The sequence below is a fragment of the Protobothrops mucrosquamatus genome, unplaced genomic scaffold, assembly GCF_001527695.2.
Source record: "Protobothrops mucrosquamatus isolate PMUCROS unplaced genomic scaffold, P.Mucros_1.0 scaffold3178, whole genome shotgun sequence".
NCBI lineage: Eukaryota > Metazoa > Chordata > Lepidosauria > Squamata > Viperidae > Protobothrops > Protobothrops mucrosquamatus.
In genome coordinates, this window is record NW_015389176.1 from 99,970 (window position 1) to 126,806 (window position 26,837).

General features: G+C 45.4%; 2 protein-coding genes across 2 annotated transcripts in view; one reads left to right on the forward strand and one right to left on the reverse strand.

Annotated features, from left to right (window-relative positions):
- NUDT5 (nudix hydrolase 5) overlaps window positions 1-7,445 on the forward strand; it is a 33,554-nt gene extending 26,109 nt beyond the window's left edge. Inside the window, exons 7-10 of the mRNA XM_015826552.2 lie at window positions 1,169-1,270; window positions 2,656-2,664; window positions 4,101-4,154; window positions 7,205-7,445. Coding sequence (XP_015682038.1) covers window positions 1,169-1,270; window positions 2,656-2,664; window positions 4,101-4,154; window positions 7,205-7,314 — 275 coding nt within the window. The 3' untranslated portion in view covers window positions 7,315-7,445. The remainder of the gene's footprint in view (window positions 1-1,168; window positions 1,271-2,655; window positions 2,665-4,100; window positions 4,155-7,204) is intronic.
- A 2,383-nt stretch (window positions 7,446-9,828) lies between these two features.
- SEC61A2 (SEC61 translocon alpha 2 subunit) lies at window positions 9,829-26,043 on the reverse strand. The gene is made up of 9 exons (XM_015826553.1): window positions 25,965-26,043; window positions 24,273-24,404; window positions 23,116-23,225; window positions 19,839-19,992; window positions 14,996-15,156; window positions 13,948-14,145; window positions 11,292-11,483; window positions 10,920-10,996; window positions 9,829-10,090 (listed from the first exon to the last, which is right to left on the reverse strand). The coding sequence occupies exons 1-9, from the start codon at window positions 26,023-26,025 to the stop codon at window positions 9,904-9,906; spliced, it is 1,272 nt and encodes a 423-aa protein (XP_015682039.1). The 5' UTR covers window positions 26,026-26,043; the 3' UTR covers window positions 9,829-9,903.
- Between the last annotated feature and the right edge of the window lie 794 nt (window positions 26,044-26,837).

The following is a 26,837-nucleotide window of genomic DNA, read 5'->3' on the forward strand; positions in this document are numbered from 1 at the left end:
AATCTCTTCTTAAAAACCTTCAGTGTTGGAGCATCTACAAGTTCTGGAAGCAAATTGTTCTACTGGTTAATTGTTCTCACTGTTGGGAAGTTTCTCCTTAATTCCTGGCTGCTCCTCTCCTTGGTTAGTTTCCATCCGTTGCTTCTTGTCCTACCCTCAGGTGCTTTGGAAAATAGGTTGACCCCTTTTTCTTTGTGGCAGCCCCTCAAATACTGGAAGACTGCTACCATTTCCCCCTTATTCCATACCCAAATCCTGCAATCGTCTCTCATATGTTTTAGTCTCCAGGCCTTTAATCATCTTACTTGTTCTTCTCTGCCCTTTTTCCGAAGTCTCAACATCTTTTTTGTAAAGTGGCGACCAAAACTGGATGCATTATTCCAGGTGTAATTTTACTAAGGCTTTATAAAGCAGTCCTAATACTTCACGTGATTTTGATTCTGTGCCTCTGTTTATACAACCAAGGATTCTATTAGCTTTTTTGGCTGCTGCTGTATACTGCTGTATACTCCTGTTTAAGTTATTGTCCACTAGGACTCCAAGATCTCTTACTACAGTTTTGCTGACCTTCAGGATGTCTTTTAGGGAGAATATCACTTAACAGTTTGAGGATCTTCATATGAGGCTGTAGGTGCTTGCGTTAATTAGTAGCAGGTTCAGTTACTTTTACAACGGTGCTGTAAAGATTATTGACAACCACAAGGTTGTCAATAAGATATTAAGAAAGGCAAATTCATTTTCACTTAGCCATGAAACTCACCATGTGATCCTGGGCCAGTCATATTCTTATAATTGAAGTTATACAAACTAATATTGTCAGGCACAAAAGATCACGTTCACACGGGAGGGTCCAATGAAACAGATGTATTGCTACTCACGCCTCTACACTGCTAGGAATCTTCTCAACTAACGCTTAGCACCTGCTTGGAGTCAACTGATTTCAAGAGAGTTAACTTGTGGCTACATAGAGATTCTAGGCTGAACCCTCTTTTGACTCCACCCCCAGGTTCTGGTGCTCCTTCCCCTACAAATATGCAGATAAAATAAGGGAGTGGCTATGTGTACCTTCTCAAGATCCTGGGAAGGACGAGTACAAAAAATTGTGTAATTTTTTTTCTTCAATGAGGGTTTCTTTTCTGTGTAACTTGAGTGTTGATGCTTTCCATAGCTTTATGCTTAGATCCCGGGCTGACAAACTGTGCGTCACACATTGCAACCGTCACCATCAACGGAGACCTACCTGTCAATCTGAAGCCAAAACAAAAGCCCGGTGAGTGTTTTGTTAACTTTCCTTTCCTTTTTTTTTCCTTCTACCAAATTAACGTTTCCAAGGCTGAAGCTCCGTGAAGGTCCAATGGATTTTTATTAAATTTGGGGGCATATTTATTGGAGCTAGATCAGGGGTCTTCAAACTTGGCCCTTTTATGACTTGCGGACTTCAACTCCCAGAATTCCTCAGCCAGGCACGCTGGCTGAGGAATTCTGGGAGTTGAAGTCCGCAAGTCATAAAAGGGCCAAGTTTGAAGACCGCTGTTTTAGATAAAGGCTACGCACGGTTGTCAAGGCCCTAAACATCTACAGATAACTTGATGGCAGCAGAGATACAGAATAAGCTTAATCTCTGCTGCCATCTAGTGGACGATCATCTTTTTGCAGTCGGTGTTCAGCAGCGTTAATATCTTGAATCCTTTGGTGTACAGGTAACTTGACTTACGACCGTTCATTTAGTGACCGTTCAGTGGCACTGAAACAAGTGACCTATGACTGTTTTTCACACTTACGACCTGTTGCAGCATCCTCGTCACCTGATCAAAATTCGGATGCTCGACAACTGATTCATATTTATGACGGGGGTCACGTGATTGCCTTTTGCGTCCTTCTGATGAGCAAAGTCATCGGGGGAAGCCAAATTCACTTAACAGCCGTGTTACTAACTTCACATCTGCAGTGATTCACTTAACAACTGTGGCAAGAAAAAACGTAAAACGGGAGAAAAACTCACTTAATAAATGTCTCATTTAGCCACAGAAACGTTGGGCTCCATTTTGGTCGTAACTCGAGGACTAGCTGTTCAGATGATGGCATGACATCTGTGCAATGGTTAGGGCAGGGGTAGGCAACCTTGGCTCTTTTATGACTCGTGAACTTCAACTCCCAGAATTCCTGAGCCAGCATGGCTCAGCTTGGAAACTTCTCCCTTTTCCCTCAGCATGGCTGGCTGAGGAATTCTGGGAGTTGAAGTCCACGAGTCATAAAAGAGCCAAGGTTACCTACCCCTGGGTTAGGGTCACAAAACTGGGATGATGGTTAAGGCTTAGTATACAATAAGTCCGCACATTTTCAAAGTTAACTTAAGGCACTTAATTTATCTCTAGGATCCTTCGCTACGCAGCCCCCCAAATTTTGACCTCACTCCTTTTAGGAATACCTGTGGGCTACAGCCTAGGGTTGGGGACCTCATTATTACTTCCATACCATGGGTGACCCCGATAGAGGCAGTTATCCTTAAACCTGCAGCAAGAAAAGGCATGAAACCATTCAGGGTTGTGTTGAGTGTCACTACTGAGAGTGATCTCCCTTCATGCAGATCACACACAATTCGAACCCACTGAGATCTCATTTTTGTGACATTTCTCTTCTGTTTTTCCCCTACAGAGGAAGGAGGTACGTTACCTGATTAAGTTCATTTTGCCTGGATGATCCGAGATGAATATTCTCAATTTCCTTTGGAATTCCAGCTTCTGGTTTGGATTCGCCCCTCTTTTTTTTTCATTCACTAAAATCCTTCACCATCAGATATTGTATGTTTTTTTGAGGTCATCCTCCACGTTGGTCTTTGTTAGTAATTGGGTAACGCATGTCCGGGCCGTCCTCAATTTAGAACAAATCATTTAGTGATTGTGTAAAGTTAACAACAGCACTGAAAAAAGTGAGTTCTGATCGTTTTTCACCCTTAACGACGGTTGCAGCATCCCGGTGCTCACCTGATCCAAATTTGGACGCTTGGCAACTGGTTCACACTTATGACGGTTTTAATTATATTTTAATTGGACTATGTTTAAAATATTTCTTTTTAATTAATTTTAAATCTGTAATTGTCATTTATGTATTTTAATTGATTGTCAGCCGCCCTGAGTCCGCGAGGAGAAGGGCGGGATATAAATTTAAATATAATAATAATAATAATAATATGTCCCGGGTCATGTGATCCCCTTTTGCGACCTTCTGACAAGCAAAGACAATGGGGAAGTCAGATTAACAGCTGTGTTGTTAACTTCTCTTAACAACTGTGGTTGTAAAATGGGGCAAAACTGACTTAACAATTGTTTTGCTTAGCAACAGAAATTTTGAGCTCAATTGTGGTCGAGGACTATCAATATATAGGGATCAGGGGAATACAAGTTGTTGTTGTTTTTTAAAAAAATATTTCCAACTTAGAAACCTGTTCCGACAGGTGAAACTCTTCAAAGAACTTTGAGGCATTGTTTACCTTAAAGGATCTTTATTCGAGTAGCAGTACATAGGCCAAGCCAAAATCTGAATTCCCCTCCCCTGAGCACATAGTATCAAAGCACAATTCCCTCCTCTAATTAACAGTCATAAATCACGTTCTCCAATTAGTTTGAAATGCAGGCTTTCCTTCCAGTTCTCCAGCCACCATTTCTTATCATCTCTTATTTAAAAAACCTTGGTTCTCACACTAGTTACAATATTGTTATGTCTGACTAAACTCCCATGCACATTCCTCCCCCCCCCCAGTATCATCTAACTCTAATTCTAAGAGTAAAACATAAGAAGGAAAATGGCTGCATCTCCATACGTTGTCAAAGCAAGAACATCCGATGTTAGCAGCTTTGACACCTGGTTTGGGAAGATGCCGTTTCCTGCAGATGTTTTTGCTTTGCTAAGGAAACATCTGCAAGAAAACCACCCAGCTCAGAGAGCCCCAAGGACCCCACAGTTCAGCCCTGAGCTACAAATATTCTCCTTTATTGGTACTACTTCATGAAGGTGACCGAAAGAGGCCCTTTTGTGGTGATGGACGATGGATGATGGCATCAGCTCCATAACCTCCAGTTTTCTTGTTTTTCCCTCTTCAGAGTTTGTGGAAGTTGTTACGCTACCAAAGAACGATTTAATGCAGAGAATTGAAGGTAAGGAAATATGGATGGAAAGCTTGTTTCAGATGTGGAACTGAAGTTTCCTTGCAAGAATCAACCTAAAGAGATCGGACAACCATCTGTCTGGAATGGTATTGAGTTTCCTGCTTGAGCAGGGGGTTGGACTAGAAGACCTCCAAGGTCCCTTCCAACTCTGTTATTCTGTTATCCTTCCTTCCTTCCTTCCCCATCACTGGAGGTTAGGGGATGGGTGGGTGTTGGAGTAGAAGACCTCCAAAGTCCCTTCCAACTCTGTATTCTGCTATTCTTTTTTTCCCTTCCTTCCTTCCTTCCTTCCTTCCTTCCTTCCTTCCTTCCTTCCTTCCTTCCTTCCTTCCTTCCTTCCTTCCTTCCTTCCTTCCTTCCTTCCCCATCACTGGAGGTTAGGGGGTGGGTGGGTGTTGGACTAGGAGACCTCCCTTCCAACTCCATTATTCTGTTATTTCTGTTAACTTCCTTATTTAGCATAGAGTTTGTATACAGTGCCAGGGGTAGTCAACCTTGGCTCTTTTATGACTCGTGGACTTCAACTCCCAGAATTCCTGAGCCAACACAGCTGGCTCAGGAATTCTGGGAGTTGAAGTCCACGAGTCAAAAAAGAGCCAAGGTTGACTACGCCTGGTATACACTGAGATTTGAATTCAGTACCTGTTGAATGGGATGGGATAAGTCCTTCTGAATTAATATATGGAGGAAAATGGAGGAACTTGTGGAACATTTGCTCTCTGAGTGCCTGGATGGGTATACAAACCCCACCATGGTGGTAATCCTTAGAAGACCTGTAGGAGAATATTTTCCACCTTTAAAAAAGGGTATTGTCAGGGTGAGAAGTTGAATATTCTATTTAGCTTGCAACAGCCTTCGTTGAATTCAGTGGGATTTTGCAGGAGGTGTGCAAAGGATTGCACTTTGCAACTCCATGTGTAACACCCATGTGCATCACACACCCTGCAAGCTCGTGATTGCTGAAATGGAGTTCACCACCTCCCATTGTCTTGCAGAACAGGACAGAATAGGAAATTTCAAAACACATATTCAGGCAATGAAACATCTCTGCCAGGTCCGGCTGGAGCCAAACCTGCTCAAAATAATCTGAAATGTAAACCTGGAAATGGATCTCAACGACTGCAAACCTGTCGAGGCCGCAGTTTAGGAAAAACAGGAATTGTTCGATTTAGAACAAATTCATTTAGTGACCGTTCAAACTCATAACGACGCTGAAAAAGGAGACTCGTGACCGTTTTTCACACTTAACGACCGTTGCAGCGTCCCCATGATCATGTGATCAAAATTAGGACTCTTGGCAACTGGGAAATATTTATGACGGTCGCAGCGTCCCGGGCTCATGTGATCCGCTTTTGTGACCTTCTGACCAGCAAAGTCAATGGGGAAGCCAGATTCACTTAACAACCTTGTGTCTAACTTAACAATGGCAGGGATTCACTTAATAACTTTGGCGAGAAAGGTCATGAAATGGGGCAAAACTCACCTAACAATGGACACTTCGGGCTCAGTTGCAGTCGTTAAGTTGAGGACTACCTGTTGTTGTTTTTTACAAGCACATCCTTCTCTTCCCAAACCTTGCATGGTAATACAAAATATTTGCACGGTCTATCTCAGGGGTCTCCAACCTTGGCAACTTTTAAGACTTGTAGGACTTCAACTCCCAGAATTCCTCAGCCAGCTTTGCATTTTGAATTTGAATTCAAATTTGAATTCTGGGAGTTGAAGTCCACAAGTCTTAAAGTTGCCAAGGTTGGGGGCCCCTGGTCTATCTGATGTAATGAAGTTTTCCCATCATTTGACTGAAGGACCAGTGGAACAGCCTGCCTCCAGAAGCGGTGAATGCTCCAACACTGGAAGTTTTTAAGAAGAGACTGGACAGCCATTGGTCTGAAATGGTATAGGGCAGTGATGGCGAACCTTTTAGAGACCGAGTGCCCAAAAACCGCCCCCCTGCTCTGCCTGCCCTGCCCCTCCCCTCCCCATCCCTACCCCTGCCCGTCTGTGCTCCCGCCTGCCCGCAGGGCCACCCACTGCCTCCACGGCCCGCCGCAGCGCCGTGGCAGTCACACCTTCCGCCCACGCCCCGCATCATCTGCATGCAACGGGGAACGAGGGCGGAGTCTTGTCCCCGCTGCCCGGCTGCCATGTCCTTGGCTGCGCTGCTCCGCGTGGACAGCGCCCGGAGGCGACTCTCCTCTGGGGGACTGCTGGTGAGGAGGGGGCTACGGGTGGAGGTGGGGCTGGGGGGACGGCAGGCGTGCCCACAGAGAGGGCTCCGAGTGCCGCCTCTGGCACGTGTGCCATAGGTTCGCCACCACTGGTATAGGGTTTTCTGCCTGAGCAGGGGGTTGGACTAGATGACCTCCAAGGTCCCTTCCAACTTTATTATTATTATAAGGAGCTATAATCTCAGTGAGATCCCTTCTCTCACATCTGGGACATGTGTGAAAAATCCAGATGCATTTTTAGAAAGGGGATCTGGAAAGCCCACTCGAAGTCTGGCGTTCGGAGACAATCAATTGCACGTATAATGAACCATTATCACAAGGCATATAAGCCCATACGCCTCCACAGGTAGTCCTTGACTTCCCAGCCCGACCTTTCTGTCGCTAAGTGAAACATTTGTTAAGTGAGGCTTGCCCCATTTTACGACCTGCCTTGCCAGATTTGTTAAGGGAATCACTGCAGTGGTTAAATTAGTCACCCAGTTGTTAAGTGAATTTGGCTTCGCTTATAAGGTCGCCAAAGGGGATCACGTGAGCCCGGGATGCTGCGACCGTCGTAAATATGAGTTGCCAAACATCTGAATTTGGATTAAGTGACTGTGGAGATGCTGCAACGGTCGCTAAGGGTGAAAAACGGTCTCAAGTTACATTTTATTCAGTGCCCATGACTTTGATCACTAAACAAACTGCTGTTAAGCTGAGGACCACCTGTGTTAATGAAAACCATCATCCACAGCCCTTTGAATGGAAGACCGCCCCTGGATGTCCTCTTTAAAGTGCGTGTGTGTGTGTGTTTGTGTGTGTTTTCTGCAGAACTGGTGGCCGAGGAACACCTGATCGTGGATGCCAAGCTGTACGCTTACGCACTCGCCCTGCGGCACGCGACAGACCAGCCCTTCCAGGTGCCCTTCATGAAGTTCTAGAACTCACGTTCTAGAGACCTTCAAGAAATTTTGCTCTGAATAATATAACCGAGCGGTTTCCTGCATAATTTTTTTACTTAATTCAAGTTCATTGGAATAATTGGTGGAAAAATAAAGGTCTTCTTACTCTCTTTTCCAGTCTATTAAGTTTTAGAACTGCGAGGTTGGTGGGTTGAGTAGCTGGCAAGACAGACTGTGGATTGGGTCTTGTTTTGCCCTGGGCCTAGCCCAGGGGTAGGCAACCTTGGCTCTTTTATGACTCGTGGACTTCAACTCCCAGAATTCCTGAGCCAGCCATGCTGAGGAGATACGAAGAGGTTTCCATGCTGAGCCATGCTGGCTCAGGAATTCTGGGAGTTGAAGTCCACGAGTCATAAAAGAGCCAAGGTTGCCTACCCTTGTTCTAGGGAATTGCAATGCAGGAAAGACAATTTTTGTTTGTGCATGTGTGTTTGTGTATATAGACAAATACATACAAGCCTACACAAACACACACATACACACATATACTGTATACTTCCTAGCCTCCCTTTTTATAAAATTAAAATGCTAGAGGGATTTAGTGACCCAATTTAATTTTTTTTTAATGCAGATAGGCCAGGGGGTAGGCAATCTTGGCTCTTTTATGACTCGTGGACTTCAACTCCCAGAATTCCTGAGCCAGCCATGCTGAGGGGAAAGGGAGAGGTTTTCAAGCTGAGCCATGCTGGCTCAGGAATTCTGGGAGTTGAAGTCCACGAGTCATAAAAGAGCCAAGGTTGCCTACCCATGGGCTTGGCCAACTGTTTTTTTTTTTTAAATCAAAAGTGAAGCTCTTGAACTTCATCAAGCTTCTCTTCTCCTTAATGGACAATGCACGGAACCGGTCCCATCTTTCTTGGTACCCATAAATGGTTGATCTACCCAAGAGGCAGAACTTCCAGAGCTCTGGAGAGCTGCAGGTCATCAGAGGCTGCCCGTAATCTCCCTGCCTCTAGCAAGGAATTCCGGGAGTTGAAGTCCACAAGTCTTAAAAAGTTGCCAGGTTTGAGAAACCCTGGGGTGGTGGGCAATGGGGGGGGTTCCAAGGCTGAGGAGACCCCGAGGTCTTCTTCAGCCATGGAAGTTCTCAGGAGGACTTTGAGCCAGACCCTTTCCCAGCCCAGCCTACCTCACAGGACTGCTCAGTGGGGGAAAACTGGAAGAAGGGGCCTGGTACGGGCAGTCCTTGACATATGACCACAATTGAGCTCAAAATTTCTGTCGCTAACTTCCGCCCTGTTTTACGACCTGCCTTGCCACGGTTGCTGAGTGAATCACTGCAGTTGATCAGTTAGTAACCCGGTTGTTAAGTGGATCTGGCCTCCCCGTTGACTGTGCTCAACAGGCGGCTGCCAAAGGGGATCAGGTGACCCCGGGAGGCCGCGACCGTCATAAATACGAACCGATTGCCAAGTGCCCACATTTTGATCATGCGACTGTGGGGAATGTTACAACAGCGTGTGAAAAACAGTCGTCAAGTCTCTTTTTTTTCAGTGCCGATGATGTAAACAAACCGTAGCAAGTCAAGGACTATCTACACGCGCCACCTTTTACCTCAGGGAGCGACAAGGGAAGCCATCTTGTAAAAAAAAAAAAAAAAAGCAAGGATGAGCTTTTAATTAAATAACTTTAATGTCTATAATGTTTTACATGGGCTACGTTGCCGCAAAGAAGCTCGACAAAGGCTCAGTTTGTTATCAGCCCAAGCCATTCCTCCTTGAAGACCAACAATTTTGCTTGGCTGTGGGTTTTTTTGTTTTGTTTTATTTTAATTTACTTTTTTCAAGCAGCTCAGGGCCTTTCTTCCCTGCTTCCCCCCCCCCCCCCCATGTCTGAAAGACACCCCAGGCTCACAGCGTGACAGTCTCCAAGGGGCTGGCACAAACCTGGAGCCCCCACATCCAGGTTCTCCCATCCCTCGCGTTTCGGTGGGAGCGAATTCACAAATGTGTGACGGTTGACATGATCTCCTGCCTTGGTCTTAACTTCTGAGTCTGGGGGCTGAGATGCCTGCTTCAAAGAGGGCCTTAAGGTGCAAGGGAGGGCATGTGTATGTGTGTGTTTTTCTTGGAATATATAAAAGTAAATTCATGTAAAATATAGATTTTTAAGGAACAAAGGGACATATGCTTTTGAAATGAGCTCAAGTGTTGCCATCTGGAGCCACCCAACTCCTTGCCACGGGCGTCAGATGTGCGTAGGTATCTTGAATCCCACCACGGAGTGTGCAAAAATGTTAACAAAATGGGCACCCGCCATTCCTTCACGCGAGGGTTGGAGAAGGAGAGCTGGGCTTTCCAACGTTATAGGCCACACGAGAGAGAGATAGATATATATATATATATTTGGATTTTCTTTTTTTAACCAAGACAATGTAAACTTTGATTTCTTTTAAGGCAGCCGGTTCCGAAGCTGCGCGCAAGCCCATTGTGAGCAAATGGGGGTGACAGAGCACTTTGTTTCAAAAAGACCAAAAAGAAAAACAAATTTAAAATGGCATTATTGGATTCAGATGACGTCAGAGGAGGTCTCCCCTTTTTTCTCACAAGCCAGGCGGTACCGGCCTGTTTAGAAAAATAAAGCACCCACGCCTCCAACCTCGGCCTGTTCTTTGACAAAGATCTCGAAGTATTGGTAAATAATGGTGACCGCAAGCAGAATGCCGGTGCCGGAGCCGATGGCGCCAAGGAAATCAGCCAGGACCGACAAAGCCCCGATACACAATCCTCCGAAGGCAGCTGCCGTCGGGATGTACCTAAATGGAACAAAACCTGCTTTAATTCAAATCTACTCACATTTGTGTCATTGTGCCTAGTGCTAGAAGGGAGGAGGAGGACTATGGGGTCCTGGATGCTCTCTGAGCTTGGTAGTTGTCTTGCAGACGTTTCTGTTTCTTTTTTTAGATATATTTTTTATTTATTTTTCAACAAAACATAAGCCACTCAATAATTAGTAAACAGTGTGTTGCCTGGGTTACATTTGTGAAACAATCCTTAACAATTAATTTCTATAATCTGTGTTCCATATATTAATTTTGGTTGATTTCCTCTTTCCCCCAAATATCCTTTTTTTTTTTTTGCAAACATTGAGTTAATACAATCCTTATTGTTTTGATGAGTAACAATTAAATATATAATTTTTCCAATATTCCTAAAAAAATAATAATCATATTCGTATAGTATTTCTTTTCTTTTCAGTCAGTTTGGCTGCCTTATCATAAATCCTGTCACAATCCTTATTTTGGTTCATTTCTCCCATCAAACTCTAGATATTCTTACTAATAAAAGATTTTCTCAACGATTAATTACATTTACATGGACAGATTTAATTCTTATTTTTTCCATCTAAGCCATCTCACACTTTTACGTTTTACATTGCAGACATTTCATGACCCAGCTAGGTGACATCATCAGTGCTAGAAGGGAGTGGGGCTTGCAGGAAAAGAGGAAGAGGAAGAGGTGATGGTGATAATATCATCAGTGCTAGATGTTACCTAGTTTGGGTAACGAAATGTCTGCCAGAAAACAAGCAAACTTAGAGAGCACCGAGGACCCTTCAAGTTGACATATTTCGGATCTCCTTACCGGTTTAATTCATGAACCATGGATGTATCTCGGTGGCCTCTCATTACCATCTGCTGCTCTTTCAGTTGCTTGGCGACCTACAAAAATACCTGGGTGTCAAATGGATGCCAGGCTAGGCATCCACAAGGGAGAATCCAGGGACCAGGTGCCGGAGAGCGTAGAAGGGATGCAGGCGGGGGGGAGAGAAAGAAAGAGAGAGAGAAAAGAAAGAAAAAGAAAAAGAAAAAGGAAGGAAGGAAGGAAGGAAGGAAGGAAAGAAAGAAGGAAGGAAGGAAGGAAGGAAAGAAAGAAAGAAAGAAAGAAAGAAAGAAAGAAAGAAAGAAAGAAAGAAAGAAAGAAAGAAAAGAAAAGATATGAAAAGAAACCACCTACGTCTTTTGCAGACGATCCGGATACTTCAATCCACGTTTTCGAGAAAAAGGCACAAGAGCCCAGCATAAATATAATGTACACAATCACGTGGACCGGATCCTCGAAGATGGCCCCCATGGATTCCGGCGGGGAGAGGTAATAGCAGAGACCCCCGACCGGATAGGAGCGCGCTGGGCCACCCCCGCTAACGTCCTAGAAAGGAGAGAATGAAAACGTGAAGATCCCCCCCTCTTTGCAGACCCCAAAGTAAAACGCCGCTACTTTGAAGGCAATACAGGTAGTCTTCCACTTAAGACTGCAACGGAGCCCAAACTTTTACGCCACTAAGCGAGGCACTCGTTAAGTGATGTTCACCCCATTCTACCACCCCTTTTGCCCTGGTTGTTTCGAATCACTGCCATCGCTAAGTGAATCATGCGGTCGTTAAGCGAATCCGATTTCCTCCGTTGACTTTGTTTGTCAGGAGGTCCCACAAGGGGATTATGCGACCCCGGGATACTGTGATCGTCATAAATGTGAGTCAGTAGCTAAATGCCCAAATCCTGATCGCGTGACCGTGGGGATGCTGCAACGGTCGTGTGAAAACCAGTCCTAAGTTGCTTTTTTCAGTGCTGTTGTAACTTCGAACGGTCACTAAACGAACTGTTGTAAGTTGAGGATTACCGTTTTGGTTTTGTTTGTTTTTTGAAATTTTTTTAATTGATTTTCTATTTTCACATTTAAATATTTGAAAAGCAATGTGGCGGCTGAGTTGGTTAATAATTCAATAACATACAAATATCTTTAGTACAGATCTCAAACTATTACATTAAATATTTCCTCTCTTTTCCCCTTGGTATTCACTGTCTCGCATTTAAATTAATACAATTCTTACTATATCGATTAGATAAAAATAACTTTTCTTACATTTATCAGTAATTTTTGTTTATACATATCCGAGTTGTTTTTACATTCAATCTTTTTAGATAATCAATGTCCTGGTTAGTTTCCCCCAATTTTTAGTTTCCCATTAATATTTAAATTTTAACGTTTAGTATTTATAATTCCCAAGTTTTAATTAATCCCAATTCCCTTTATCACAATTCATCACGTGATCTAATATTCAGGATACACGTCTTATCTATTTGGATTCTCACCATCTTACATCAACCAATTACCAGTACAATATAACATTCTTATTTTCTAATAATTTCCAAATATCTTACATTTAATAATCAACATTTATTTCAACATTTGATACTTCCTCCCTTCTCTTAATATCTAGTATCTTATATTTAAGCTTATAATTATTTTTTTTTACCGCTAAGAACATACTGTATTTAAGACATTGAGGACTAGTGTTTTTATTTGTCTTCCAGTTCAGAGTGGCAGGGAATCGCTGGCTGGGTTCACACCTCACCCTGCCATCCTCGGCGTGGCTCGTTTTTAAAATTTGGCAACTTTGCCTCTCTTTAACTTTCTAACTTTAACCAATAAAACAAACCAACCAGGTACGACAGCAGTCTGGTATATATTTTATTACAGATAGTCCTCGGCCGTTCATTTAGAGACTGTTCAAAGCTACGGCAGCCCTGGAAAAAGTGACTTATGACCATTTTCCACACTTGTGACTGTTGGAGCATCCCCGTGGTCACATGATCAAAATTCAGATACTTGGCAACCGACTCATACTTATGACGGTCGCAGTGTCCCAGGATCATGTGACCCCCCTCTTGGGACCTTCTGACAAGCAAACTCAATGGGGGAAGCCACTTAACAACCGAGCTGCTAACTTAAAAACTGCAGTGATCCACTTAACCACCGTGGAAAGAAAGGTCGTAAAATGGGGGAAAGTCTCACTTAACAACTGTCTCCCTCAACCACATAAATCTTGGGTTCAACTATGGTCGTAGGTCGAGGACTACCTGTGTGGTAGAGCAGTGATGGCGAACCTTTTAGAGACCGAGTGCCCAAACTGCAACCCCAAACCCACTTATTTATTGCCGGGTGGGCGTGGCCCACTGGGTGGGCGTGGCGGTCATGGCAGACTGGGTGGGTGTGGCCAAGGTGGGCATGGTCACCTCGATGTTGCTCGTGGGGAGGGACACCTGTGGGGGCCGGACAGGGTTGGGGGATATCCAGGGGGTCTCCGGCAGGTGGGGTGGTGGGCAGGAGGTGAGACGAAGCAAGGTGAGGCAGGGCGGGGATGCCACTGTCGCAGGGCAAGGCGAGGCAGGGGCCGGGGCAGCTGCTGCCTGACACCATCGGCCCCCGCACAGAGACCAGCGAGCGCATGGGGGCCGACAGTGTCCGTCAACAGCCACAGCCTGCCGGCCCCTCGACCAGCGCACTCTGGGGCTCCGCGGCCCGCCCCCAGCAGTTCAGAGAAGCTGCCTCTCAGCTGGACAGCCGGCCGACAGCTGAGGAGGTGATGGGAAAAGGAGAGAATGCAAGGCCAGGAGGGATGGGATGGGATAGGTGGGAGGGAAACCAGTCGTGCTGGGATGCATCCAGCCACGTGGGACCTCGGTGAGTTAGCGGGCAGCTGGTTGAAGAGGGACGGTTGCCATCTCCGGGGCATGGTGTGCATGCCCACAGAGAGGGCTCTGAGTGCCGCCTCTGGCACACGTGCCATAGGTTCGCCACCACTGCGGTAGAGGAAGAGCTGGATACTTACCGCCCATTGCCCAAGCAAATTGACTAAAAAGTTGCCGCTGAACCGCACGGACAGCATCTGGGAAATGACATAGAGGTTGGACACTAAGGCGGACTGAAGGATGATGGGGATGTTGGACGTATAAAAGAGCTTGATGGGGTAGCTGCTGTACTGCCCCCGGTAGCGTGCAGACTTGATTGGGAGATCCACTCGGAATCCCTGCGGGGGAGAGGAGCAAAGGCGGTCACCGGCTGGCAAAGTGGATCCCATTCCCTCTCAGCAATCCGGGCAACTTGCAATTTCAGCTGACCAATTTCTCCAGACCTTCCAGCTTCTTTTGACTTCGTCCTATCTGTGTGCTCTAGGTAGAGAGATCTAGCTGACTTTTTCTCCCACTTGCCAGTTTTACCATAAACTAGAAGACAACTAAGTCAACCAACCTCAAAGGTTCTGCTTATCCCATCTTGATAACAATATTCTGTTACTGAAACAAACACCCAGCACGTTTTGTGCAAAGGATGCAACTTAGTTCTGACAAAATGAAATAGTGATGGAAGGAAATATCTATAGCTCAGGGTTGAACTGTAGGGTCTCTGGTGCTATGGTGGTTTTTCTTGCAGAGGTTTCACTGACCAAACTAAGTAAAATCATCAGTGCTAGAGAGGAGGAGGAGGAGGAGGAGGAGGAGGAGGAGGAGGAGGAGGACGACGACGACGACCATGGGGTCCCACTGTGCCATTTTGGTCATTTTTCTTGCAGACATTTCACTACCCAACTAGGTAACATCATCAGTGCTAGCATCAAGCTCAGAAAACACCAAGCCCCCCACGGCTAAAACTAGAAAGAATTTTCTAGTTAGAAAATCAGAATTAGAAAGGAAGCAATGTATAGCCAGGAGTGTGAATTTGGGATCACTCTTCCTAAGGGTGACCCTCATTTCTACATCAGAGAGAATCTAAAAGGCATTCTCTGATTTTACGCCAACAGAAACTTTTCAGTGCATTTCCTCCGGTCGTAAAACACCAGTCTCTTCAACGCCCCCCCCCCCCCCGGCACAGACGCCCCTTACCTGAAAGTAGATGACTACAGCAAACACAAACACGGTTGCGATCAGGTTCATCAGGTTGGGCAAGTTCTGGCGGTAAAAGGCTTCCCGCAGAGCCCGGACTTTGTCGGTTCGCGTGGCCAAGAGGTGGAACAAGGCAATGACGGCGCCTTCAAATTCCGTACCTGGATGGACCGAAAACCACAAACAAGGTCACTTTGGCATAGGAGGGGCGACAACTTTGGCGCAGGAGCACCGCAAAAACAGCCGAATGGAACTCATGCAGAATTCAAAGAAGAGGAGGAATTACAGGCAGTCCTCGACTTACAGCAGTTCCGAAGTTACAACGGCACGGAAAGAAGCGACTTAGGACCGTTTTTCACACTTAACGACCGCTGCAGCCTCCCCAGGGTCACGTGATCAAAATTCAGACCCTTGGCAACTTGACTCACGTTTATGACGGTCGCAGTGTCCCGGGGTCACGTGATCCCCTTTTGCGACCGTCCGACCAGCAAAGTTAATGGGGGAAGCCGGATTCACTTAACAACCTGGCCGCTAACTTAACTGCAATGATTCGCTTAACGACGGTGGCAAGAAAAGTGGCAAAACGGGGGCAAAGCTCACTTAACAGCTGTCTCGCTTAGCAACAGAAATGTTGGGTGGGCTCAATTGTGGCTGTAAGGCGAGGACTTGCCTGTAATGGGGTGCTGTAATTATTCAAAGATACGGACTTGGTAGGCTTAAAATGAATTGCACTAAGGTCTTACGCAAATACTCTTTTTCCGAGACTTACCAAGCAACGTTTCGTGCAAGCCAAATGCTCACATGACGCTGGACATGCATGCACACTCTCCTAGGACACTGGACACATTATCACAACGAGCACTGAGGTACAGAAAGCGTGTCAAAAGACAGGGTCTCGGGAATATTTCTTGGGGGAGGCCCCAAATCTTCCCCCAATTCCTCAGCATCATCAAGAGGAACCCTCTACTCAACAGGAAGTGATCCTTCCCTTCAGCGGAGTGATGTTTTACTTGGACAAGGGTCTACAGTAGTGGCCAAAATTGTGGAAACCTTTTGGGAAAAGTCTATTTTTGAGGTTTGATGGCTAATAACACCACTTTTTGGGGGTAGAAGTACCATAAAATTATATATTAGTGGAAAGATAATTTAATCAAGAATGTAATGCAACATAGTTTGTTCAATTATCTGTACTGCATTCTATGAAATGTTATAGCCCAATAGCCAGGAAAAGGAAGCACAACTTGCTTAGGTTGATCTCAGGTAGCTTTCCTTCATCTGACTGTAGCCAATGAGCACGAGTGTTTAGAGAGCCAATCGGGTGTCATCTTGTTTTGGCAAGGAGCCAATCAGATCACAGTAGGATCCAGTGATTGATGTCATGTATTGAAGCTGAGAGGAGGACATTTGTCGGTGTGTTATGTCAGTGGTTCTCAACCTTTTTAATGCCGCGACCCCCATCCGGTCGTAAGTCGAGGACTAAACCAGTCGTAAGTCGAGGACTACCCAACCGGTCGTAAGTCGAGGACTTTCCCTGCCCGGGAGCGCCGTGCATGCGTGGTTCCGCCCCCTGCGCCGGCCGAGGCGTAGCTGGCAAGTGGCAGAGACGGAGCAGGCCGACCACCAGCTGGCCCAGCTCAAGGGAGGTAAGGCACCCGCCGGAAAAGGGGAAAAAATGGCGGACAGCCTTGCTTGGCGACCCCCGTGAAATGGTCAATCGACCCCAAATGGGGTCGCGACCCATAGGTTGAGAACCGCTGTGTTATGTGATGGCTATCAAGTTGGTTGGGGTTTTTTTGTGTTCTTTCATTTAGTGAGCTTGCAAAACGTAACAAAATTAAAGCAACTGTGCAAAGAGTTGACTGGTCGCCCAGAAAGCGATGTAAAATAGTATTATTCAGTGAACAAGGCTGCAGTTATAAAGAAATTAGAAGAAAAAATGGTGGAAACTTGACCAAAGGTGGCATTTCTACTGTACGTTTTTCCCAAAAGGTTTCCACAATTTTGGCCACTACTGTATATGGGAATATAGTTGAGAGACAGGGCAACAGGCAGACAAAGGACATCTCAGCTCTCGGAAAGAACAGGGGTGTGGAAGGGACCCTCCCTGGTTCCCTGGAAAATAAAGGTGAGGGGGGAATAAATGTATGTGCTTTGACATTTCCAAGATTTAAGATTCCAAAGAGTGCAGAGAAGAGAAAAAAAATTATTAGGGGATTGGAGGCTAAAAGACATGATGAACCGTTGCAGAAATTGGGTATGGCTAATCTACAGAAAAGAAGGACTAGGGGGGACATGATAGCAGCATTCCTGTATTTAAAAGGTTGCCACAGAGAAGAGAGAGGTCAACCTGGTCTCCAAAGCACCTGAAGGCAGGACAAGAAGCAAGGGATGAAGATCATTAAAGAGAGAAGCAACCTAGAACTAAAAAAGAAATTTCCTGATACTGAGAACAGTTAATCAGTGGAACGGCTTGCCTTCAGAAGTTGTGGGTGCTCCAACACTGGAGGTTTTTGAGAAGAGACTGGACAGCCATTTGTCTGAAGTGGTATAAGGTCTCCTGCTCGAACAGGGGGTTGGACTAGAAGACCCCCAAGGTTCCGTTCCAACTCTTGTTGTTCTTTAAACCCTGATCAATTAATTGGTGGGACTGCTTGTCTCCAGAAGTTGTGGGTGCTCCATCACTGGAGGAAACGTCTGTGGAGATTCTCAGTCATTCAGGTCATGGTTGTCCCGAAGGTACTTTTTCAAGAGGCAACTGGACTTTCTTGTTTTTCTTTGAAGACGTTTCGCTTCTTCAGCTTCTTGGATGAGAAACTAAATGTCTTCAAAGAGAAACAAGAAATTCCAGTTGCTTCTTGAAAAAGCTCCATCGCTGGAGGTTTTCAAAAAGAGACTGGGCAACCATTTTTCTGAAATGGTATAGGGCAGGGGTAGGCAACCGTGGCTCTTTTATGACTGGTGGACTTCAACTCCCAGAATTCCTGAGCCGGCATGGCTCAGCTTGGAGACCTCTTCCTTTCCCCTCAGCGTGGCTGGCTCAGGAATTCTGGGAGTTGAAGTCCACCAGTCATAAAAGAGCCAAGGTTGCCTATCCCTGGCCTATGGGATTCACTAAACAATGGTGGCAAGAAAGGTTGTAAAATGGGGCAAATCTCACTTAGCAATAAATTATTTGGGGCTCAATTGTGGTCGTAAGTCGAGGGCTGCCCCTATTGTAAAGATTACGGACATGCTTCGGACCCACCATCTGAGACGATTCATCTACAGACGGTTTTTGTGCAATTGTGATGGCTGTTGAAGCAGTCACTGTCCACTGTGTTTCCTTCTGGGATAACAGCAACATGACAAAAAGACTGACAGATGATTTAAGGGGCATTTCCAGATTTCCTATCTGGATTCTTCAGGATTCTAGAGAGTGTGACATGATTGAAGGTTTCCAAAATTTCTTGGTTCACACCATCCTTTAGTGTTTCAGTAAGAAGTTTTTTTCCTGACACCCCTAAGTTTGTAGTTCATGCAGTGTCTGACAGATGTTGAGTATTGTGTGTTACCTGGTGGTACCCTGGGATACCCCAGTTTGGGAAATTTCTGAAACGGGGAAGGCTCCTACACCCAAATCCACCTTGTAGACAAAAAAAACCCTTGCCACCTTCTGCCCAAGTACAAAGTAAAGGTGGCCAACGTGTTCCCCAGATTCCTGTCTTTTTTTTTTGCAACACACAGTGATCTAGATCAGGGTTTTTCAAACTTTTCCAGGCTGTGGACCTTGTTTGAGGAAAAACAAAAATTCCTGGCACTTCCTGATTCAAGAGACAAAACTTTAGTGGTAGAAAATGAGTTGTGTCCGAGTGAACCTGGTGGGATTTTTTTTGACCTTAGCTTCTCATGGAACCCTCTTGAGTTCTGCTGGAAGTGCTGGATCCTCTGGAACAGTTTGTAGGGTCCTCTAGAAAGCAGTTTATAGAGTCCTCTAGAACACAATTTGTAGAGTCCTCTGGAACACAATTTGTAGTCCTCTAAAAGCGGTTTGTAGAGTCCTCGTCTAGAACACAATTTGTAGAGCCCTCTAGAACAATTTGTAGGGTCCTCTAGAACATGGATTGTAGGGTCCTCTAAATGGTTTGTAGAGTTCCATACAACACACTTTGTAGGGTCCTCTAGAACAGCAGTTCTCAACCTATGGGTCGGGACCCCATTTGGGGTCGATCGACCATTTCACGGGGGTCGCCAAGCAAGGCTGTCCGCCATTTTTTTCCCCCTTTTCCGGCGGGTGCCTTACCTCCCTTGAGCTGGGCCAGCTGGTGGTCGGCCTGCTCTGTCTCTGCCGCTTGCCAGCTACGCCTCGGCCGGCGCAGGGGGTGGAACCACGCATGTGCGGCGCTCCCGGGCAGGGAAAGTCCTCGACTTATGACCGGTTTAGTCCTCGACTTACGACCGGTTTAGTCCTCGACTTACGACCGGTTTAGTCCTCAACTTACGACCGGTTTAGTCCTCGACTTACGACCGGTTGGGGGTCACGGCATTAAAAAGGTTGAGAACCACTGCTCTAGAACACAATTTATAGGGCTCTCCAAATGCAGTTTGTAGAGTCCCCTAGAACAGAATTTGTAGGGTCCTCTAGAACACAATTTATAGGGTTCTCTAAATGCAGTTTGTTGAGTCCCCTAGAACAGAATTTGTAGGGTCCTCTAGAACAGTTTGTAAGGTCCTCTAGAACACAGTTTGAAAAACCCGATCTAGGGCTACCTCTCATGCCTGATTCTAGGTCACGGCTGCTCTCCACCAAGAGGCTGACAAAGCATGCAACCGATCAAGACATCAGCTGTGAGAAAAGGTACTATACCTCTGCCAGTGTTAATGGTAGTAGGGCTAAAAGCCTTCCAAACAATGGTTTCACAGATGTTGGTGGCAATGAAGAGGGAAATGCCGGACCCCAAACCATAGCCTTTTTGCAGAAGCTCATCAAGCAGCAGGACTATCAAGCCAGCAACAAACAACTGTGGGGGGGAATTCCAAGAGGTCCATAACTCTGTGCTCGAAACCCCCCTCGTACTTTGCTCAGAAGTAAAGCATACTTGCCATCCGTGCTGCAGCGGCTATGGGCTTTGCTTGCCTTGCTAACCTTTTTTGGGGGGTAGCTACCGGTACCAAAATCCTGTGGATGCCATAGCCCAGGGGTGGGGAACTTTGGCTCTTTTATGACTTGAGGACTTCAACTCCCAGAATTCCTGAGCCAACCATAGCCCTTAGCTGGGCTAAGAACTGAGAAAAGTCAACTCTTGACTTGACTTGAATACTTTACTTGGCCAAGTGAGATTGGACACACACAAGGAATTTGCCTCTTGGCTTATAGCAGGGGTCTTCAAACTTGGCCCCTTTATGACTTGTGGACTTCAACTCCCAGAATTCCTCAGCCAGCGTGCCTGGCTGAGGAATTCTGGGAGTTGAAGTCCACAAGTCACAAAAGGGCCGAGTTTGAAGACCCCTGGCTTGTAGCAATAGTCACAGGTTAGTAATAGGGACAGGTCTTATGTTGCTTTTCTAAGGTTATTTATTTTACAGTTTCCCATCTTTCCTATATTTCCCATCTAAGCGCTAATGGGATCTGCTTGGCTTTTGAGAACAGAGCAAATCAGCCAGCAGGCCAGATATTGATCGTCGGATCAACTCTGAAAAGGTGACTACGAAAACCAACTTTTCTTAATTCTGGAAGTTCCTTGGGAAAAAATTTTTTTGGGTGTGTGTGTGTGGCAAAACAACTTGTTAACTATTTCTCTTTTCTAAGCTCTTTTGTTTTTGGTGGAGATCTAATCCTATTTCTTCAGTAGCACCTAATAAATCGTAAATTATAGCACAGAGAATAATTTTAAGCTACTCTTAAGCATTCCCGGAACACATCACCATAAACAAAATTCTGATGTATTTCTAGGTTTAGTGAATATATAGTCAAAGATTAGGTTACTTAGAAACAATTTTTATGCCACTGGTCTTTCAGCTGATACCTTACAAGTGACTAATGAAATTAATTTGATATGGCCTGCGGGAGAAAACCCAATTCATTAATTCAAAATAACAACAGTGTCCTTCCGTTATACTGAAAATTACAATTTTTTTCAGAGAAGATTCAGGCAAGAGGTAAAACTGAGCAACTGTGTTAAATCAAACTCAAATTCAGGAAACATAACACATATTTTAAGATGATCTGATAAACTGACTTGCCTAGAAAGTATTTTGCGCAGCAACTGAAGAAAAAAATAATAATTCACGTGCCTTTAATAGGGCAAGCAAAGTGTTTACCTAAATGTCAACCTTCCTTACTTCCTTCAGTCTCACCAACAAGGTCACATTTGATTTGAGTACTTCATTATTTTAAGGATTAAAAGGTAAGATCAAGCATCCCAAAGCTTCTTTTATCAAGAAATTCAGAAAAGTAGAAACGTTAGATTGGAGGGAGACCACACGACACACGAATTTTCTGTAGCTGCTATTGGTTGGGTAGGAGAACTCAACCAAGTTGAAACTTTTTTTTCCCTACTTTGAAACATGACTGCTTAGAGAAGAACAGACAATTTAAGAATGGTGCCATCCAGAGTTTGGGATATACAGGTAGTCCTTGACTTACAACAGTTTGTTTAGTGACTGTTTAGAGCAGGGGTCTTCAAACTTGGCCCTTTTATGACTTGTGGACTTCAATTCCCAGAATGCCTCAGCCAGGCACGCTGGCTGAGGAATTCTGGGAGTTGAAGTCCACAAGTCATAAAAAGGCCAAGTTCGAAGACCCCTGGTTTAGAGTTACAACAGCACCAAAAAAGTGACTTATGACCATTTTTCACACTTACAACCATTGCAGCATCCCCATGGTCACGTGATCAAAACTCAAGACGCTTGGCAACTGACTCATATTTATGACGGTCGCAGTGTCCCGGGGTCACGTGATCCCCTTTTGCGACCTTCTGACAAGCAAAGGCAATGAGGAAGCTAGATTTATTTAACGACCTTGTTACTAACTTAACAACGGCAGTGATTCACTTAAAAACGGTAGCAAGAAAGGTCGTAAAATGGGACACTTAACAAGCGTTTCGCTTAGCAACGGAAATTCTGGGATCAACTGCGGTTGTTAAGTCGAGGACTACCTGTATTCAGTTCTGGCCTAATCGACTGTAAATAAGACGCGGAAACAATTTGGTGTTCTGATCAGCAAGGGCAGAATTGTCCAACGTTCGACACTGCACCATCTTGTTCAGATTTCTTCTGGAAAACTAGATGCTTCCTGAGGAGATTTTAGCGCAGGGGTCTTCAAACTAGGCCCTTTTATGACTTGTGGACTTCAACTCCCAGAATTCCTCAGCCAGAGTACCTGGCTGAGGAATTCTGGGAGTTGAAGTCCACAAGTCATAAAAGGGCCAAGTTTGAAGGCCCCTGGTTTTAGTGGAACGTGGGAAATTACAGGAGGCTGTTATTGCTTATCTTCGCCCCTGACACTCACGCTGACAGAAGGCGTCCATCGCTGCATGAAACTACTTGATCTCATCGCCAAGAAACCAGAAGAACCCACAACGGCTTCGTTTCATTGAAGCTTTCTGCGATGAAGGAATGTCTCCTTTTAAAGCAGGGGTAGTCAACTTTGGCTTTTTTATGACTCGTGGACTTCAACTCCCAGAATTCCTGAGCCAGCATGGCTCAGCTTGGAAACCTCTCCCTTTCCCCTCAGCGTGGCTGGCTCAGGAATTCTGGGAGTTGAAGTCCACGAGTCATAAAAGAGCCAAAGTTGACTACCCGTTTTAAAGCAAGGGGTCCCCAACTTTGGCCACTTTACAACTTGTGGACTTCAACTCAGTCATGCTGCCTGAGGAATTCTGGGAGTTGAAGTCCACAAGGCGTAAAGTGGCCAAGACCCCTGCCCTGAAGGATCGACAAGCCCTCAAAAAAATAGTTAAGCCTTCCGTACATGAGAGCATGGTAGGCCTTGCAATATGTATCTGTCGCTTTCAAATTGTCTGATTTGCCATATATGGCATTAGACCCTCCCGGCCTCCTTAGCCCGCGTACACATTGGAAGCTACACAAACAAGGGCCAGCAAAGAAAAATGTAGCGCTATTTATGTTATTTAAGAACATACCTGGATTATAATCAGAAGACAGATTCCCGCCCCCATCTCGGAAGGATCCCCGTACATCCCCGTCATGACATATACGATAGCTTGCCCAATAGTAATTATCATTCCGAACACTGAAACAAGACAACAAACAATCATGTACACATAGAAGAGAATATCTGTAGCTCAAGGTTGGTCTGTGTGGAGTCCTTGGTGCTCGCTGAGCTTGGTGGGTTTCTTGCGGACATTTCATGACCCAACTAAGTAACATCATCAGTGCTAGAAGGGAGTTGGGTTTGTGGAGAGGAGGCGGAGGAGGAGGAGGAGGAAGAGGAGAATTGGGGGATCCTTGGTGCTCTTTGAGCTTGGTGGTGTCCTTGCAGATGTTTCATGACCCAACTAGGTAATGTCATCAGTGCTAGAAGGGACTGGGGTTTGTGCAGTAAAGGAGGAGAAAGGGATGAGAAGGTGATGGTGGTGGTGGTAGAGGAGGAGGTCCTTGGTGCTGAGTTTGGTGGGTTTCTTGCAGACATTTCATGACCCAACTAGGCAAATTCATGAGTGCTAGAAGGGAATGGAGTTTGCAGAGGAGAAGGGAGAGGATTGTGGGATCCATGGTGGTTTTCTTGCAGACATTTTATTACCCAACTAAGTAAAATCATCAATTCTAGAAGGAAGGGGGACTTGTGGAGTGGAGGAGGTGGTGATGGAGGTGGAGGTGGAGGAAGAGGAGGGGGAGAAGGATGTCCTTGGTCCTCTCTGAGCTTGCTGGTTTTCTTGCAGATGTTTCAAGACCCAATTAGGAAGCATCATCAGTGCTAGAAGAGAATGGTGTTTGCAGAGTGGAGCAGGAGGAGGAGGAGGTGGTGGATGGTAAGGTTCTTAGTGATCTCTCAGCTTGGTGTTTTCTCGCAGACCTTTCATGACCCAACTAGGTAACATCTTCAGTGCTAGAAAGGAGTGGTGTTATATTGCATGTAAACAGAGAGCAACCCCTTCACCCTTCTAGCACTGAAGATGTTACGTAGTTGGATCATGAGACGTCTGCAAGAAAACCACCCAGCTCAGAGAGCACCAATCATCCCCCCTTACTAAAACCATACAGGCATTAAGTAGTTAACTGCTGCATTTCCCAAGGAAAAAAATGAAAGTTCTATTAAGGAACTGAAATTAATGCTCACACTTCTGAGCACCGTTGAACAGGGCCCGGTCTTTCGGCGTATCGCCCACTTCAATGATTTTGGCTCCAGCCAGCAGTTGCATAATGAGGCCCGAAGTCACAATAGGGGAGATACCCAACTCCATTAAAGTGCCTGGAGAAGAAGAAGGGAAGGAAGACAAAGAAGAAAACGGATCTTTATGTTCTGTCCCAGCCTACGTGAGTCCCTGTTATGCTCACAAGAAGAAACCCTTCTTCCAAGAAACAGGCAGGAACCGCAAGAAAAAAACAACCCCCCTTATTCTCACAGACCTGAGTCAATGTCCAAGGCAAACAAACACAGTCCACAGAAACTCGATCTTCAACATGAACGGCTGCCTTCGGCAACCAGCACCTCCCACACCTTCCCTTTTATAATTCAGCCAAGGCGTAGCTTCCTAATGCCTTCTCCTTTGCCTTTGGAGCCGCCCCATTGCATTCCTCTGTCCTACTCGCTTCTCTTTCCTGCGCATTCGTGCATCCGGGATTTGTCCCAGCTGTTCTTCATCGCTGTCCAACTCAGGCTCCCAGCACAGCTGTGTCTCAGCCTGAGCGCAAGTAGAGGAGCCAGGCTCCTCATCCGACTGTAAGTCTTGGAGCTCCCCAGAGCCTTCCTCTGACTCTAATGTCACTCCAGGCCCCTCCTCCTCCTCTGATTCCTCAGACTCAGCTGCCGGATCCACTAGCTGGTGAGGAATCACAACACTTTAAATAGCGGTGTTCTGTATGGAAAAATTCTTAATTGTGTCCTGAAATATCCCAAAGGGCCAATTCATCATCTCGCTTTCCAGTGATGCTGTTTCTACACCGGTGTTTCTCAACCTCGGTGAGGTTAAGAGGTGTGGACTTCAACTCCCAGAATTCTCCAGGCTGGGGAATTCTGGGAATTGAAGTCCACACCTCTTAACGTTGCCAAGGTTGAGGAACACTGTTCTAGATTTCGGTTCTCCTTGCTCAGAAAGGCATTCATGGTTATCAGACTTTAAAGATCATATTCCACGTGTTTACAACAATTTTGGGGTAACTACAGCGTGCATTTTCACAGTCGCAATTTTTAATTACCAAGCATCACCTTTTGTGAGCTGCAGGTCATTTTATTTGATGCCTAGAAGTGGCTTGGCCAAGGTAAACAGGAACGAGGCAGAGAAGGGAAGACAGATGAGTGGGACAGCCTGCGATTACCTTATCAATGATTGGTTGCAAATTGTAAAAAAGAAAACCCACTGCATTTGTTGAGACCTTCTGAGATGACTTGAAACCTGGTGAGGTGTGTGTTTCAGGCCATTCCAAAAGGTCTCAACCAACATGGAGACCTACAGCACAGGTGATGGTTTACTTTGCAATGTTTGAATGTTGTTTTCTGAATCGTAAAGTGCTATTCTTATTTTTAGGCTTCACGTTAACACTTCCTGATTGTTTACTGTTTTATGGAGGCTGCTCAGAGCCTCAGCAATGGGACAAGCTACAAATGCTAGTAATTAATTTTTAAGTATGGCTCTTGGCTGAAAAATTTTGCCCTCCCATAAATTAAAATCTAAGGCAGGCACCAATACCCTGGAGCACCTAAGGGCAAATGAGGGTTTCCCCAACCTCCAGATATCTAAGCTGGCTTCCTACCATATTTGGTAGGCAAAGGAGACGGTGGCAGATGAGAACAGGAGTGAAGCCCACCAACCTCTGTTCGATGCAAGGATGACCCTCATCCAGTAGAAAGGATCGGCGGAGTCCGAGGACATTATTCCGAATAATGGTATCTACAAGAGTCATAACAATGTTAAGCATGAATAAAAACAGAAGACAAAGGTAATTTTTCAGAAAGGTGCATACAAATACTGAATCCTTTTAGACAAAAAAAAAGTCCACACTATTTCTGATAGAGACTGTGTAAGTCAGTCCTTGACGCCAAAGGAGCCCAGAATTTCAGTCGTAATTCGTCTTTGGCGTCATTAAGTCAAGGACTACCTGAATTGACCATACACTCCCTTGAACAGTCTCCATCCAAAATTGCAGACTCAATTTTACAACTGCTTTCACAGCAGCGTTTACGCAAATCACAGCGGTTACGCGAACCACGTGGTCGTTAAAACAGATACATTCTTCCCAATGGGCATTTTTTTGCCGGCAATTGTCATTTTGAACTGTCGTTAAGCAACTGGGTATATCTGTATTTTATTTACTTCCATGGTTCACGCAGTACCTGGCAACTACTTGAAAACATGAGTGTTTGACATGCTATCAACAAAAGTGCGTATAGTCAAGGCCATGGTTTTCCCAGTTGCAATGTATGGCTGTGAAAGTTGGACCGTAAGAAAGAATGGAGGCCTTTGAACCATGGTGCTGGAGAAGACTCCTGCGAGTCCCCTGGACTGCAAGGCGGTCAAACCGGTCAGTCCTAGAGGAGATCAACCCTGACTGCTCCTTAGAAGGCCAGATCCTGAAGTTGAAACTCAAGTACTTTGGCCACCTAATGAGAAGGAAGGACTCCCTGGAGAAGAGCCTAATGCTGGGAAAGACTGAGGGCAAGAGAAGAAGGGGATGACAGAGAATG

Coding starts and splice junctions, on each gene's coding strand:
- SEC61A2 (XM_015826553.1), bottom strand. CDS start 26,025: ATGTCCTCGGACTCCGCCGATCCTTTCTACTGGATGAGGGTCATCCTT. Junction 14,146..14,995: donor CTGTAGTCATCTACTTTCAG/GTAAGGGGCGTC, acceptor TCTCCCCCGCAG/GGATTCCGAGTGGATCTCCC. Junction 10,091..10,919: donor ATGGTTCATGAATTAAACCG/GTAAGGAGATCC, acceptor TGTTCCATTTAG/GTACATCCCGACGGCAGCTG.